General features: G+C 54.2%; 4 protein-coding genes across 4 annotated transcripts; 3 read left to right on the top strand and 1 right to left on the bottom strand.

The window, feature by feature from the left end:
- Positions 1–1,119: 1,119 nt before the first annotated feature.
- On the bottom strand, positions 1,120–2,256 carry CCOS01_04459 (uncharacterized protein; the record flags this gene model as incomplete). The annotated part of the gene is made up of 1 exon (XM_060452640.1): positions 1,120–2,256. The coding sequence occupies one exon, from the start codon at positions 2,254–2,256 to the stop codon at positions 1,120–1,122; it is 1,137 nt and encodes a 378-aa protein (XP_060316598.1).
- Positions 2,257–4,207: 1,951 nt separating this feature from the next.
- On the top strand, positions 4,208–5,993 carry CCOS01_04458 (uncharacterized protein; the record flags this gene model as incomplete). The annotated part of the gene is made up of 4 exons (XM_060452639.1): positions 4,208–4,932; positions 5,006–5,135; positions 5,200–5,278; positions 5,335–5,993. 4 exons carry the CDS (start codon positions 4,208–4,210, stop codon positions 5,991–5,993), a joined length of 1,593 nt encoding a protein of 530 aa, XP_060316597.1.
- Positions 5,994–7,648: 1,655 nt separating this feature from the next.
- On the top strand, positions 7,649–11,597 carry CCOS01_04457 (uncharacterized protein; the record flags this gene model as incomplete). Its single annotated transcript, XM_060452638.1, has 7 exons — positions 7,649–8,565; positions 8,618–8,657; positions 8,712–9,451; positions 9,505–10,021; positions 10,074–10,538; positions 10,607–11,074; positions 11,145–11,597. 7 exons carry the CDS (start codon positions 7,649–7,651, stop codon positions 11,595–11,597), a joined length of 3,600 nt encoding a protein of 1,199 aa, XP_060316596.1.
- Positions 11,598–14,549: 2,952 nt separating this feature from the next.
- Positions 14,550–15,289, top strand: CCOS01_04456 (uncharacterized protein; the record flags this gene model as incomplete). The annotated part of the gene is made up of 2 exons (XM_060452637.1): positions 14,550–14,559; positions 14,649–15,289. The coding sequence occupies 2 exons, from the start codon at positions 14,550–14,552 to the stop codon at positions 15,287–15,289; spliced, it is 651 nt and encodes a 216-aa protein (XP_060316595.1).
- Positions 15,290–16,638: the final 1,349 nt, after the last annotated feature.

The raw sequence follows: 16,638 nt of genomic DNA, 5'->3' as shown, positions 1-16,638 counted from the left end.
TTCCTGTACCCCAAGTCTAGGTACCTACCTCAAGCAGCGTGGCAGCCCAGTAAGGCCCCTCAAGAAACCGCCCCTCTCCTTGTCACGCTGGAGCGGGAGCAGGGATCTTCACCCAGGTACACGCGTTAGTGACCGGCCGGGAGCCATCACTGCGGGTTCAATCTCACTTCCCGCGGCCGACGCACTGACCTTCAGTTCAGTCGAATCTCACTCTTACTCTTACTGAGATGTGATGAGTGACAAGTATAGACGTAACGGGCTGTATCCGTAGATACATTCATCATAGATTATGCGTATGAAAACTCAAGGTTCCGTGATGCCATGAAATTAGTTGTAGGGCGAAATCCTAACAAGGAGGTCACGTCGAGGACCTTGCCGCAAATGCTCTAACATGAGAGACAAGCGGATGAAAGGCAGGAAACGACACAAGTATCTATCTACACTTAATCGCCTGTAACGAATTGATGAGAACACCATCCGGAACAAACGGAAAAAGAGATGCGTAATCGAAATCAACAGGTCTGTGTGAGCTCATGCAGAATCGATGAGCCGCACTTTCGGTTCGTCTTATCTCCAGCACTTCCTACATGAAGAACAGGTCGGTCACGCCGGTTAGACTGAAACCCTACATGCAAGTAGCCGCAACGTCCGCGCGTGGGGGAAGACGTTCCAACCTATGGACAAACAGACCGGGGATGGTTGGCCAATCATGACGAGACGGGACTGACGCCTCGCAATTGTCCAATCCTGTCACATCTAGTGCCTTGCTGACGACCGGGTTTTTTTCTAAGGACCGAGGTGGCCTAGGTATCCTCCTGAACAGGCATTTATGAAATCCCCCGGTCTTGGAGACAAGCAGGCAGTGAAGCCTTGTTCGTGACGGACATGCGTCATCTTCACAAATTTACACGATACTCATTCAAGAAGCCGAGAACCAGTTTCTGTCATGACATCGTAAGATTTATCAAGGAACATGTGTGGTCTATCTTATCAATAAATCTTTTCTTCCTCTCCTGAAAACAATACATTGAGTATGAAATGAGGAGCTGGCTATTCTTACCGATCCGAAATAGTGATCCGCGGAACGAAGCAGGGTGACTATCATTCAAAAGACAAGTCTCACTCCACGTTGGGAGCAATGACAGTGTAGTTCCTCCATCCACCATTGTCCCTCGCAAATTCCGTCGCCTCATGATGCTCATCCAAGGAGAAAATCTTGATCTCCGCGCCGCTCTCTCTCCCGATCCTTAGCTGACCTCCCTCAACCATGCGAACCAGCTGCAGCAGCGTCGGCCGCTCACACATCCATTTACCAATCAACTTCAGATTCTTGAGCCCAAACACAGCATACGGTATCGTCAGCGTCTCACTCGCGCCGCCGCTGAGGATCACCCTTCCCTCGCGCTTCAGGGTGCGCACCGCGGCCTCGAGGTACGGCGGGTTCTTGAGCTCGCCGGGCGTCCAGTCGTTGAAAACGTCGGCTCCGGCTCCATTGGGCGTGGCTGCGAGGATCGCCTGCGCATCGATGTTTTCGTCACCTGTCATCACCACCGTCTTGAGACGAGGGTTGTCGCCGAGCTTGGTACGCATTGCTGCAAGCTTGGATTCGCTTCGGCCCAGGGCGATGACATTTGCGCCGACGGTGAGAGCGACTTCGACGGCTAGACCGCCAAAGGAGCCACCTGAGGGTCCGATGACCACGGTCTCTGCTACTTTGATGTCCGCTGCCTCGAGGAGGGCGCCGGCGGCAACGGAGTAATGCGCGATAGAGCTCAGCGCCGCAAAGTCGTAGCCAAGTTCACCAATGAGGCGCTTCTCGTCGAGAGGGTAGACGTTCTCGAGAGGCACCTTCTGATACTGCTGCAGCGAACCATCACGCCACTCCTTCATCAACTTCTGCCCCGCGTCGCCCACGCCGCCGAGATGACCGATCATAACCATGGCGTTAACGGGGTCGTCGCGGCCGCGGGTAGTGGCGTCAACGTAGACGAGATCACCAGGCTTGACGCGCACGGCATCCGGGCCGACGGCGTGGACGCGGCCGATGGCATTGGGGTTCGGGACGAAGGGCGGGTGGACGTTGAGCTGCGGGAGCTTGCCGGTGTGGGCGAGGTGCGTGTAGGGCACGATGGGTGCGGCGAGAATCTTGACGACGACTGTGCCTGTGGGAGCGTCTGGGATGGGGAGGTCGATTACTTCGAGGGGTTTGGAGTAGGAGGAGAGCCAGAGGGCTCTGTTGCCTTGTGCGGAGCTCATTTTTGATAGGCAGATCGGGCTGAGTATAAGATGATGGTTCGTGTTAATGGACTTTGCGAGAATTGAATGGGTTTAGCTTTCAGGTGATTGATGTAGTCGTTTGTCTCGTCTTTCTTATACGCCGATACATTTTGAACGAATGCGGTATGTTGCTGGGTTTTATGACTCCTTTAATCATGGTCGAAAGCTAGGGGCTGAAGCTACGTTTCTCGGACCTGATGATGATGCCGCGTTCCCCATTTATTCAAATGAGGAAACCGGTGGCCGAAGCTTTCGGCCCAAGGAGAGAGCTGCAACCCGTCAAGGGCCCCTCTCCCCACTTCAAGGCACCGCGCGGGAGGGGCATTTAGTGGTGACGGAATCGAGTGCCGCGGAGATCGGCGGGCCGCTGGAGGACTGTGGCACGAAACCCAATTGCCAGCTAGCACGACTCGGGTTTGGGATGAGACCAGGGGGGCTTGGTTAGTTCCATTGTCAGTTTTCACCTTACATCGCCTATGCCCCAGAGATTTTGGGTCAGCGAGCTTTGCATTCTTAAGTCTTGAGGTGTTGCAAGAAGCTGCGGCAGAGAGGACGGGCGGGAGTGGACCTGCATCAAGGTATTCGTGGACAAGGTACTTCGGTTTCGGCCGGACAATGTGCGTCAATGTCCTTCTCATGGCCGCTTATGTAAGACGGCCAACGACATGGCAACTTGCTCAACGTCGGTTTGACCTTAAAGACGTTATCCTACATCAATCCATTCTCAGCCTGTCATCAACTGCTTTACTCATTCAACTCAACCATCCCATTGGTTGTACAAGTCATGATGGTCGTCAAACGGAAAGAAGGAAACATCGCTGTCTCTGAGCGGTAGCAACTTCGAGGAATGTTCTTCGCGCCTTAGCAAGATCGGAGAAAGATCACCCCTTGCAGCGGGAACGGAAGTGGCTTGAGCTAGCCTCATGCAAGCAATTAGGAGTTATTGAGTTGTGGAGGATATATGTTCAGCGCTTGTTCTTTGCTTGCCTTCAGCCTTTGAGTATCCCACGGGTCGAACATATAGAGTGCCACCCCAAATTGACAAAGGCCCTAGACATATATGCCGGTTTGTCTTGAACAAACAAACCGCGATGAAAGACTCCAAGCTTTTGTTCGATCGAGGGAATTCTTGGATATCTTTATGTGCCATGTTGCTGCCTAGTGGTCTAGCATTCGGCAACGCTTCTGTCTGTATCATGCCCTCCCTCCAAGAGATGAGGGGCCAAGTTCCTCCTCACGATCGATGGCCTTTGCATAAGGCCCTGGAGCATGGCATATTATGAGGCTTCGACACATCCCATACCAGGTCTCCATTCCAGCTTCCTCAGCTGAGGTTTGGATGACCTTGTTGTGGAGATCTTCAAGGAGAAAGAAACTGTTCGGGTACAAGAACCCTTTTGTCAGCTCAAGAGAATAATTGTTCATTATAACAAATCCAGTTTTCGCTAGTTTTGTTACTCTTTAGAACACACAAAGTGCTCTTTCTGCTCACATCTCTTGAGGTAGGTGCGGCTCATCTCATCAATGCCTCAACAAGACACCAGAGTGAGATGAAGTGAAGGATGAATAATCGAGACTGGAATACACACCACATCATCACCTGAATACTTCAATACCGCTACCAAGCGACCTCACGGGCAGTGTGAGCGAAGGCACATTCCGCTTCATTACAGTATAGGGCTGTTGGCCAAAAAAAGGTATGTTGTTGATCCTGGGCCCTTTCCCTTTCCCTTTTCCTTTCACCTCTGTTTGGTCTTTTTTTCTCGCGCACGCAATAACATCACCACCGACTATCCATCACATTTCATGCCCGTAAGACTTTTATACCAGATTTCCATCTCGCCTAATCTTCTAGATTGTTAACATCCATCTAGTTGCTTCGGCCTTTGCGCGCTTTTCACAAACAGTCACCATCACCACTACCACCACAATGGCCCCTCGCTCATGGGCCCAGATTGCCGCCACGGGCACAACGCCCAGCCCCAGTCCTCTGCACCAAGAGGTCTTGGTCAACCAGCAACCCTCCCCGCATCCAGCTCCCCCTCCGCCCTCTGCCGCCGACTTCCCATCCCTCACGGGATACACTGGGGAGGAGGTGAAGGAGGGGGAGGGGCAGAATCTTGTAGCCTCACGGGCTGAAAGCCCTTGCCCTTCTTCTTCTTCTTCTGACTCCGTCTCGGTGGTGGGAGGAGCGGAGGAATTTGGTGTTGCCTCTTCCCTTTTGAGGGAGAGCAATTACCCATCTTCCTCTTCTCCTCCAACTATCACGATCCTCAAGCGTGATACTACTACCACCTCTTCCTCCATCGCCGACAACACCGCCGAGATGGTCAGCCAGAAGCGACAAGAAAAGATCGCTGCGAAGAAGGCGGCGGAGGACGCAGCTCGTCAGTGGCTGCTACCGGAGATTCCGGCCATTTCGGTGGTCGGAGGGTCTTCAACCGCAGCTCCTGACGTGGCTGCTGATCCTGCCGTCATCGACGCGGCCGACGTTCCTCTCCCGGCGGACGAGGGGATGGAAGAGAAGGGGAAGGGCCCGGCAATCCCGACCGCGACCGAAGAAGAGGTGGCTGTCGCCTCGTCCGAGGCTTCGGCTAAGGACGAGGCGCTCAGAAGAGCCATGATCGCCTCGCTCGAGCGAGACCACCGCGCTGGGTAAGCCTGAGGCTCATCAAGATGCGGAAACATAAAACGAATTGCTGACTTTTCTTTCTTCTTCCTACTCCAGGCTCCTCCTGAAAAGAGAGACTCATAACTTGTTCCTCCATGTCCGTGAGGGCACGATGATCGGATGTCATCGCGACATCGTTACCTCCGAGGCCACCAGATTGGCGGGACTCCTTCCTCCTGCCGACGAGGTAAGTTTGCTATTGAGGATCGACGGAAGATTGCAATGTTCTGATATTTTCGGTTGATGAACAGGACGGCAAGACCCACCTCGACCTGAGCGACTGCGCGATGGCGTACCTCAGCCCGGTCATCTTCTTCATCTACAACGGTGGTAAGTAACTGTTGGGACTTTCTTTCTCAATTGTTCTCTAATTCGAATGTTGGCAGACCTCCCCGGCCACAGGGTCAACCGGGATTGTATCTGGGACACCCGTCCTGTCATCAACAACGTCATGTTCTATGGCCCGGCGTACCGCTTCGGCGTCTCGTCAATGCTCAAGAGCCAGCTTGACAACATGGAGGAGGCGTACGAGATGTACCGCGTCGCGTTCGGCGGCCGGTACTTCTACTACCAGATCAAAGAGTTCAATAAGATGGCTGGATTCGAGGTTCCCTTCCGGATGGCGCTTATCCATCTGTACCTCGACAACCCCCTCAACGAGGAGCTCAAGCCCATGAAGGTGGCTTTTGCCAAGGTGGCGACCGTCGTGCTCCCCTTTCTGCGCCGCCAGCCTAGCTTCAATCCGCTGACTCAGAGCCTCTGGGAGGGCCTCCCGTTCCCCTGGCGTTCCGAGTGGGAGGAGTTCTACTACGAGGGTCTGCTTCCCGACTTCCCCAAGATCTTTGACGAGAACATGGAGTGGGTTGAGGAGAAGATCGATGAGAGCCACTTCTTCTACGAAGAGCCCATCAACCCTGCCGGTCCTTCCTCGCGTCCTGCCTTGTCTGGTCCCGCGATGGTTCCGTTCTACCAGGAGTCCGTCGATGAGATGTGCCGTCGTCTTTCTGGCTTTGGCATCGATCCCGGCTACTCGTTCACTGGCTAAGATGGCAGTCTTGACCCAATAAGCACCGAGCTTTGAGTTTCTTCTTACCTGGATGGTACAGCCCTTTCTTGCCTTTGCTGGATACTCATCAACCTTTGGGATTCACTTGGGACATCGATATTCTCGCTACCATGCTTCAAATCGGATTACTTCATTTTGGCAATACGGACGCGAAATCTTCGTTTCTCGGCATTGACCACCGAGCTTCTTTTGTTGCCATTACGGTACTCCATCATTGCGGCTTTCGACTTTACTTGATCCTCCGCGGCAAGAGCTAGTACACAGACGGATGACTTGACTTGCTCAAAACCATCTCGCAGATTGGACCTCCTGGACCAGTCCTTCAAGCGAATGGAAGATAAGACATGCTTTTTTCGGCACCAGACAGCTTTTTCTTTTTCTTTTTCTTTTTCTATCCTGTTTGGAGGTGTTTGAATGTGACGGGACCTTGGAGGAGGTATCCATTCACCCAGTGGACACCATGGACCAAGAAGCTTGCTTGCTGGCTCTACTTTCACTTTTCGTCTCTTGGCATGGTCAGCCACGGTTACGGTTACGGTTACGGTCATGGTTATGGTTATGAAAAAGCAGATACCCATTCGATTTTCAGTTCTGGGACAGGTTCATTTCACGATACCCCCTGGTTTGCAAGTCTGGAGTTGAGGGATCTCGGTTTACGGATACTCGGATGCATCAAAAGAACTCGGACACTCTCGTCTTCAAAAGAAGACACTAATAATAAGAGATCTGAGCACAACACCCAGCAACGCGTGACTTGACGTGAATGTGACAATCCTGGCTATGAAGAATGTGGTACTCAGTGAAGAAGCTAAGAGTGAGGTGAGATGAGCGTCTGTCTGAGCTACAGGGAAACCACCTGCATCGTCGCCCCGGCAGTGGCTGGGCCCAGCACGTTTAGTGCCAATCAGCCTTATTTTGCAAGCTGGGGCCTCCCGGGCCCGTGTCTTCACCGCTGAAGATGGCGGGGCAAGTCAAGAACCACCGCCGCTAACGTGTTCTACCGTCTCCATCCTCTGTGCGGCGTGGGTGGGAACCTGCAGTGGTTGACGGTTCCTGGCGTCTGCTTGGCCCTTCACAGGCTCACGGCCCTCTGTACCTGCCGTGGCATCCCCCTACAAGGCACAAAAAGCCACCAACGGCCCAGCGCTCAGACTGGCGCCACGGCAGTAACGGCAGTAACTGAGGTGATGGGCAACGGCGCTTGCGGGCCCCGTGTTTAGTGTCGGCCCTGCCCTGCCTCCTTTGAGTTGCAACAACCGGGTGGCTGGTGGTTTTTTCGGCCGGGCTGGGTAGGTTGCATTTTGCCATGGTGATTTGCTGCTATTACATAGTACTGAGCAGTCATGGCAAGCATTCTATTTAATAAGTGGTGCATCTTGGTTTCGGGGGCGCCGCCGATCTAGAGAGGCGTTCGCTTATTTTGCAATCTATCGATAATTAAAGGATATCCAATACCACCTTGCCGTTTGGAGAAGGAGAAAATATTATCACCACTCGATTAATACCAGGGTCAAGGGAAACCCCACCAAACGGCACTTACACCAAAACGACAGACTTTACACGGTGCTACGGCACAGAAACAGCAAGGCCACCCACCATATCATACCCGGCTCTTGCGAAGAGTAACCTTCACGATGTCACAGTACGAACCTTCACCCCAACCTCGCCGGCGGGGAGGCCAGTCCCTCTTCCCCTACAGCAACAGCAGCAGAGCCTCAGCCCAGAGCCTCAGGAGCCAGTACAGCAGCAGAGAAGCTCAAACGGCACACCTCGTCCAACTGATTGAGGAGTTCCGCAAGGGGGATCCCATCTACGAACCTGTGCCGCCCACCCCGCCACCCAGAGCCCCGGGACGGCAGGGGAGTCAACGGAGTCAGAGGAGCCGGAGGGTCGTTTCGCCATTTGTACGATTTCAGTCACCTTTGGAGAGGTTCACATCATCACCACTTGAGCGCTTTACGTCACCTCTGGAATCATATGCTCCCAGAAGACGGGCCAAGACGCCGCTTTCTGTTCCCGTGGTGTATGATATGCCCGCCACTACCACCACAAACACCCAGCAGCAGAACATCATCTTCCCTGCAGCGATACCAGAAGAGGCGCAGATGCAGACGAGGCAGCAGTCACCACCGCAAGAACCTGAAATCGTACCCGTGCCGTCCATCATCGCCAACGAGGGCACGGAGTCGGACGAGCAGAGCTTCGACCTAGACGGATTCCCGATGCCGCCAGACTTTACGGGCCAGGAGTACCTCACTCCCGTCGAGGAGGTTGAGGACTGGGTCGATTTGGAGGAGACGTCGGGCAAGGTGTATGCCTTTGACCCGGCGCGCTCGTCGTCCGACCCGGCTAGAGACGATGATGGGTCGGATTTGGATATCCCGTTCTCGGATGACTCTACGTTGAGAGGGGAGGAGCCGCCGTTGAGTACGGCGCTTCATGTGTATCAGTCAATGTACACTGGTGAGGGCGTCCTGGGCGGTGTGCATTCGGCTGCTTTGGATGTTGTCTATGACACCAAGAGAAGGCGGCAATCGCTGTTTAGATGGCTGTAAGTGGCGTGTGTGTTCTTTAGTGTCCTCGGAATACTAACCATCTTATAGGCATGTACAGCAAGACATGATGAACTTTGACGAGTTTACTGTAAGTCTTTACTCAAACCACCAATCTTAGGAGACAAGTGCTAACTCTGAGTAGAATGAGATTTCTCGCGCACTCTCCGAGTCGGAACAAAATGACATCCGCAAGCTGCTCTCCGATGTGAGGAAAAACTACTCCAAGACCATCCGCACCTCTCGCGACACGACGGTCAAGCACATGGAGCCCAGCCACCTCGAACTGCCCCTCCAACGCGGAGGAGACCAAGCCAAAGGCTCGGCGATAGGAAAGCGTTCCGTGACTTGGCTCTGCATCCCGTACTTTTCACTCGAAGAGTATTCTGGAATCCTGGCCACGGGAAACCCGGGAGCATACCCACCCCTCACGCTGCTGCAGTTAGCGTTCTCAAGGAACTCGCAGAAACGGGATATGCTCCAGGCGACGCGGCAAATTGGAAACGGAGGAAAAGACATGTGCTTCCACATTCGACAGCTGTGGTGTATCGTCCTGGATAACTCGCTGCTCATCACCTGCGGTTCCATGTACAAAGAAGCCCTGCGCGGCGAGACTGTCACGATGACGTCTGAGCCGGCGAGAGATCCGACCTTGGGCGCAGACACGGGACGAATACTTATCCAGCACGGCGAGTCGGTGATGTGGTCGTTTCCTCTCGAGGAGTGCAGAACCTGGTTTGCGTTTATTGCGCACTTTGCCGATTTCTGGCCAAAGGCGGTCCGTTTCCACTTCAACGGTCGTCTTTTGACGGAAGCGCGTTGGTGGAAGGTGCTTCAATTCGCCAGGACCTCTCGCAGGAATGTCGTGATCAGCATGGAAACATGGTAAGTCTCCGTGAACTCGCTTCAATCAGAGCATTGGGTTGATAAACTTATAGCACACCACCACAATTACCGCCAAGCGGCATTTTGAGACCTATCAAACAAGGCCTGAGCTGCAATGTAGGGCAATCGTCTGGTGGCCTACAGCTGCCCAGATCATCAGCTGGAAACCGGATGAGCTTCCCACCGGGACAGTCCAACAAGACCAACGAGATGTTTCACGTATTCAGCTGGGCCGAAGCAAGATCGCCCAGCCCAATGGAAGGTCCCAACTTTATCGTCCTTCAGAAACAGCTGTCCGAAGTCGAGGAGTTTTTGACGGCTGAGACCAACGGGCCAGATCGGCGGGCGTATCTGGAGGCTGAGATGTCGACGAGAAATGAAGTGTTTGAGTATCTCGAGCAGCAGGGGGCGCAGATACAGAATACGAAGAAGTTGTGGAAGAAGCAAGATTATGACGAGCGCGTTGATATCTTCAACGCGGCTGACTCTTTGTTCCGCTTCTTCTTGCCTCCATTGTTTGATGGACCGACAACGGAGAGGTTTTGGGGTGCCGTGATGAACTTGGTCAGAGTAAGGCTATTGTTTGTCTCATGAGCCCCTATTAGATGCTAACGGCTTTCAGATCTCTCAGCCCCAGACCACCGAGGGTGAGTCTCATCCGAACAACCTCGACAAGATACGTCGCGAAGCCGTCTACGCAAATGCCCCCACGGTCAGAAAAGCACTGCGCCAAATGGCCCTCCCCGTCATCGCCTTCAAGAGCATCCTGTCCCATGCCGAACCCACAGACCGGGTGGATATCGACGTTCCGCTGGAGCTGATCCGAGCCTGGCTTCATCTGGTCATGGGCCTGATCTACGCGAGTCACGAAACGCACATGTGGGAGGACCATCTGGAGGTGGCGGACACGCTGGTCAAGAACGGGATGAAGCACATGATGGAACGGCTGTCAAGCCTTAATCTGCTGGAACGGTCTTCCGTCCTCCCGCTCGAGGTGGTGTCCCTGATCAGCTACGGCCTCTTGTCCAACACGTCTGGAAAGTATGCGGGAATTACGGACACTTATTCAGAGTATCTCAGATCATTGGTAAGTTTGGAGTGACTCGTGGTGTGTGGACTATCTACTTTTGTATCATGCACTGACATTGCGGGCAGGAAAACGAGATTGCAAACGGGCAGTCGGACATCTCGTACCAGCAACGAATCAACTTCTTGCGCCAGGAACTGAGCGTGATTAACCGCGCAATTGCAGCGCAAAACAGTGTTTTTAGCTCTATCCTAGCCTCTCGTCAAGAAGGTTCATCCGCAGCAGCGAAGCTTCACCGATCGGCTCGAACTCAGGTCGCCGCAGCCAACTACCGCGAAACAGCTTCTCTCAAGCCTCATTTGCGGATGGGTAGAAGCAGCGGCAGACATGGCGCCGGCGATGACGAAGACGTGCAGGTGCTGCTGGAGCCCATGGTCATGGCTGCCAGTGCAGAGGTGTCCGACTTTTACAAGCTTCCGTCCACGGACGCGGCTGGCTTCAGGGATCTCCTGGCGGCGGAGTGCACGCAGCTACTTGAGCGGCGGAGCAGGGACTTTGAAGAGTATGCTGAACAGGCTGACGTTTTGGAACAGACGGTGAGTAGTTGTTCGAGACCGCTTGTGACATCTTAGATTCTGGGATGGGCACGCTAACGAGTTGAACTAGAACCTCAACAATGCCGCGGTGACCAAGGACCGGCAAGAGCAGGCGATTTATGCCTTTACTATTGTCACCATTATCTTTTTGCCTCTGAGCGCCGTCTCGAGCGTCTTCGGGATGAACTCTAGCGACATCCGAGACATGGAGGCCGGGCAGTGGTTGTACTGGGCTACCGCGATACCCGTCACCATCTTAACGATTGTGCTGGGTCTGTGGTGGATGGGCGAGATAGGACACCTCGTCGACTGGGTGCTCAGAAAAGTGCGAGGCGATGACAGACTGGGCACACAATTTCCCGCTTCATCGTACAGTGGCGGGGACATGTCCGAGAAGCCTAGCTACCAGCAGCATGCCGGTATCGAGGTTATCAATGCTCCGCGGGCCGTGTATAGTCGGCCAATGTTGGCCAAGCAGAGCTTCACGAGGCGGCTGGACAGACGACGAAGCCAACGGACGTGAGTTTGCGGGACGCATACCGCGGTACGCCTCTGGCAACAGCACGACACCACCAGCTACTTTGCACTACATGACGGCCCTGGTCTGACAAGTGCAACTGCCTTGGATCGAAGCCAGGAAGCTCGGGGGCACCCGAGCCGGCGCCAGGACCCTGGGTGCAAGGGTCTTCTTTGTGGAAGTGGTTGGGCCTAGATTGTCGATTCTTCGACTGCCGGCTGCTTCACGAATCGCCGAACACACTCACCCAAGGCACGTCAAAGATTGGGCTGCCAGTCTTACGCCGGCAGGATGGGGACGATCGATGGATTGGGGATGGGTGTTGGCTCATCGGCTTGGCATCGTGGGATGGCGCCCAACGGAGATTTGAGGCCAGCTAGCCCTTCCGCTACTCGTCTACCGGCATACACGCATCGAAAGGTGGTCTCTTGTCCTGCAGAAGGGGAAAGTAGATCGGAGAGAAATGTTGCCTCCTTTGCAGCCCGACGAACAGAGCCGGACACAGACGCTACGCTTGGGCGAGGGAAGAAAAAAGAAGGTTGGGACGAGAAGGATAATGGAGCGGAGACGTGCGACTGCCAGCTCACACACGGAACCCAATCTGACAAGCTCAGCCCTGCAAACCCCACGATCAGGGGTGGCCCCAGATGGCCCAGATATGGCCGAGATGGGGGGGGAGAGCTGAGAACTCAAAGGATGGAAGCGTTTTGGAAGATTCCCCGGTTGTGGTCTGGCATCCCCAGCCTGTTGGGATCTGTGGGCGGGCTATTGATGATAGGGCCGCGGAGAGACATGCACGACGACATGACAGTTACGATAACATCCTTGGAATTTTCAATTTTCCGTCTTACGGACAGGACCAGGTGCCGGACGCCGTGAAGCAGTGCAGAGTGCGCAGAATGCAGCTGGAGATGTAGGGCGGCTACAGTGAGTCGAGCGAATGAGTGGTCTGGAAGCTCTGCCCTTCTCTTTTGGTGATTGCTGGTGCGGCGCTTTGCGATCAAGGAGGGAGCATGTTGCGCACAGCTTAGCTCTTTGGAAGGTTTGGATAGAAAGCTCTCTACACTCTCTGTTCTGAGCATCTGAGTGGTTGGGAACTTGGGGCCGAGGCCGGGAGGAGGGAGTGGACGTGCCGCGTGCCCAGTGATCCCGGTCAATGTTCGAGTATACGTACCGATGGTCGACCGCCTCGGGGTTTTACAACTTGATTTTCCCAATTTCTGGCGTGACGTGCCCGCTGGCGTCATAAGGCCTCAATTGCCCAATGGCGCACCCTTGTCTGCCACACGATGGGAAGGAAGGTGCCAGGTGACAGCCGACCACCTCCCCTCCCAAGTCCCAGACCAGAGGACGGAATGGAGGGCGGGAGAACTTCCCATGGCAGGTGCATCTGTGGTACTAAGGAACGGGCAGGAAAGAGGAGGGAGGGGAGCGGAAGGGAAGGGAAAGGAAGGAAGTGATGGGATGTTTTGGATGGGTTGGGTTGAACTTGACACTGGTGCAAAAAGGTTGGAATCGCATGAGGTGGTCCATCTGGACTTTTGGAATTGGAGTTGTTGCTGCATAGTACCTTGGCTCTAGATGCCATTTCACCCAATGAATGATTGTATACAGTATCCATCTGCATGTCAAGCAACACACGTCCAGGCTGTGTTTTGCGTGCGCCTCTCTCTCTCTTCTCGAATATCCGGTCTCTGTTCTTTGGGGTTAATACTTCTCCATACCCGTGCATGCTCACATCCACTCTTGCGTGCCCGTACGTGCGTCCATCTATGTAGCATCTCGGCGCTCCCGTCCCGGATCTACTGTGGGCTTTTACGGAGTGCTGTAGTGTAATTCGTAGCTTCGTCGTCCATGTGCTTGTTATGCGGGTTTGCTTCTCTGGCTTGGTTGTGGCTTAGTACGGATAGCTGAACCCGAGTGGACGGAGTAGTTGAAGGGGGAAGATGGATGCAAGGCAGCCTGGCCTGCGTGGATGTCCCCTTCCCGCTGGGCAGTGGGCGGTTTTGATCTTGGGCTGACACACACCCAACCAACCAAGCTGAGAAGGGTGAGAGGTGGTGCATGATAATACCGCAGCGCAACTCTCTCACAGGCCAATTTCTTGGTGTTTTCCCATTAGTTGGTTTGCAGAAGGAGGGGCAACTGCCAGGCAGGCAGGTAGGTAGGCAGGCCCAATCCAGTCACCCCTCCCCCCTTCTACGGAAGCGACGAGGACCTTGATTCAACCTGCCATCTGCCAACTCCCCGTCCCTTCCCCTTCCCCTTCCTTCCCACCCCCGTGCATACATACATACCTTCCTTGCAGCCGAGCCAGAGAGCCTAGACTCTTCGTTGTTGGTGTGGGATGAGTGTTATATGAATAGCGCATCTCCCGCCCGCCAACACTCCAGACGAAAGAGACTGGTCCTGTTCTTCTCATTCCCACCACAACCACAATCATAACTACAACCCGCCGCCGCCGCTGGCTTACCGACATTTGACACCGCGACACCTTTACTTAGCTCCAACGCTTTCTTCTCTCCCACCCGTTCGTTCGCCACTGGCTCCCTTTTTGTGCCTACCGACATTAGGTAGTGTAGAGGAAAAGGCCAGCCCACCCCGCGCCAGGTGATCAACATCTGATTTTCCCTCACCCGGTCTTTGCGCTCTGCACATCACTTGTGTCGCAAAAAAAAACGGTCGTCTAGCGGATCGCATTCCCGCATATCGCATCTCGCACATCCCTCGGGTCGCTACACGCAACACACGCAACACCTCATCCCATCCTCGGGTCCACGACGCATCCTGCGTCTACCCGCAACTCAAAACCAACCCAAAATAACCAAACTCCAACCAACTTTCCCTCTCGGCATCACGACCCTCGCACCGAAAAAAGTGTAGGCCACCGAAAAGGCGCACAGTCAAGAAACATCTATACGTTCAAAAATCCCCTTGGCACGAATCCAGCCGTCCAAAATGGGTACGAGTAAGCCCCAAAATACCTGACGTCAACGTTTGTCGCAACGTTCGCGCCAGGTCTACATAAACACAAATGACTAACCATGCATCGTACAGCCTCGTCAAAGGAATACTACGAGTATCACCACCATCACCGCCACCACCATCACCACGGCGCAAAGAAGCGCCTCTATCTCGAACCTCCCACCAACGGCGCCGTCACGGTCCGCACAAAGAAGACCACATTCATCCCGGCTCGCGAGCCCACCCCGCCTCCCATCATCGTCAAGCCCGCCCCGCCGCCGCCCGTGATTGTCAAGCCTCCTCCTCCTCCCCCACCGCCTGTCGTTCTACCCCTCCCGCCTCCGCCGCCGCCGCCACCCGTTGTCGTTCCGGAGCCCCTGCCACCCATCGAGGTCATCGCAGTTGACGTCGAGCCTTCGGTGAAGAGCAGCAAGTCGAGCAGGAGCAGCCGGTCGAGGAGCCACAGCCACTCGCGGAGAGGCAGCCGCGACAGGGAGAGGGATATCAGAGAGGTGTACGTTGAGCGGGAGAAGCTCGTGCCCGTCCGGGTGCCCTATCCCGTCCCCGTCCCCGTTGAGCCGCGATACGAGACGTTCCGCTACGTCGAGGGTAGAAGGTACTCGCCGCCCAGGATGCTGCCGCCGCCGCCGCCCCCTGAAGAGGAGAGGATGAGGGTTACCATCTCCGACCGGAGGAGGGAGAGAGAGTACAACGACTACAGCTACAGGCGGTGAAGCCTTGGTCGTTGTGCTTTGACTCGGGCCTTGTTTCAGGTACTGTGTGTTTGGATTGAATGTTTGTGAATATTTTTGGGAGGTTATTTGTTTGATTTGATACATGTCTGGCGATGATTTAAGCGGTTTTGATCTCGCGGCGTTACCAGGTTTCTTGATACGATGAGACGGTGCGACGCCGCTGGGATGGAATCTTTTTCATATTTATGACTTGATATCTGGGATTTAGTTTGGGAAAGCGATGACTAGCGAAAGCAGTGCTGGGATATATGTCATGATAGAGAGAAACGTATGATGATATTCTGAAATGACGGCCGCTTTTACAATTGCCTATTCCTGTTGCGTCCTCTTGACTAGTTCCTTCGACGCTCTCGAACTGAGGCTAATGTCTACACTTCAAGACTGGCCTTGCAAGCTACCAACTCACTCAGCCCCTATATGATACGGCGTGTAGAATTCATGGCTCGCACGAAGCTCACTCCGTCTGAGTCACTAGCTACTAAACAGTGTGGGCGAGGCGTCTCTTTGTCGTGTTTATCACCCTTGGTCGACACTACTCGCGAGATGTTGATTCTTGTGACTGTGACGATGATTCAAGGTTAGACGTGAGTCGAATTGTACGCTACCGACTGGCTCTGGGAAAGGATGTGTGAAGTCTATGGACTGGGCTTGTACCAAGTGAGCTCTGTCTCAATTTACTGGTTCCCAACAGTTGGGTGAGGTATCTATTCATCCACCGCCAATGCGCTAAGGAGACCAGAGAGCCTGGATCTAGCGACATCCATCGCGTTTGAATCACGGCTAGAATTTGCTTTGGAATATAGGACGGACCCCATGTTTCCCCATCCGTCTTGGAGCCGCGTGAGATGGATACGGTTTTGCATCCCATCTCAACGACGGAATTACATGTTAGAGAGACTGGTATATCGTGTTGAATTACATTGATCGAGCACAGCGACGGGAGAGGCAGGGTGACCTTTCCGCCTCTACCGCGACGCAGACTTACCGTGTAATTCTTCTCGCTAACATCAACATCATAGGGGATCTGACCGACTACGTATTCAGGACTGTGACGACGCGGCGAGAGAGGTGTGCGACCTGACCATTCGTGCTCTCCCGGACACTATGTGAAGTAGCCCGCGGTACTTCCACCCTCCATCACGGAGTCGAAGCTATCACCACAAGCTGGGAATCATCTAGAACTCGGCAATCCCGTTCTCGGAAAGCCCGGCCGAATGGATAGGACAAATCCTCGGACATATTCGACGGCGAGCCCTGGGCGTCGCGCAACAAGCCTTGAGAGGTTGGTCCACCGTTCAAGCTCGCATTCGATCCACTATTTCTTTCTC

This window comes from Colletotrichum costaricense, assembly GCF_030867565.1.
Source record: "Colletotrichum costaricense strain IMI 309622 chromosome Unknown Scaffold_4.1, whole genome shotgun sequence".
In the NCBI taxonomy this organism is placed as follows: Eukaryota; Fungi; Ascomycota; class Sordariomycetes; order Glomerellales; family Glomerellaceae; genus Colletotrichum; species Colletotrichum costaricense.
This window is presented reverse-complemented; position numbering and strand designations above follow the sequence as displayed.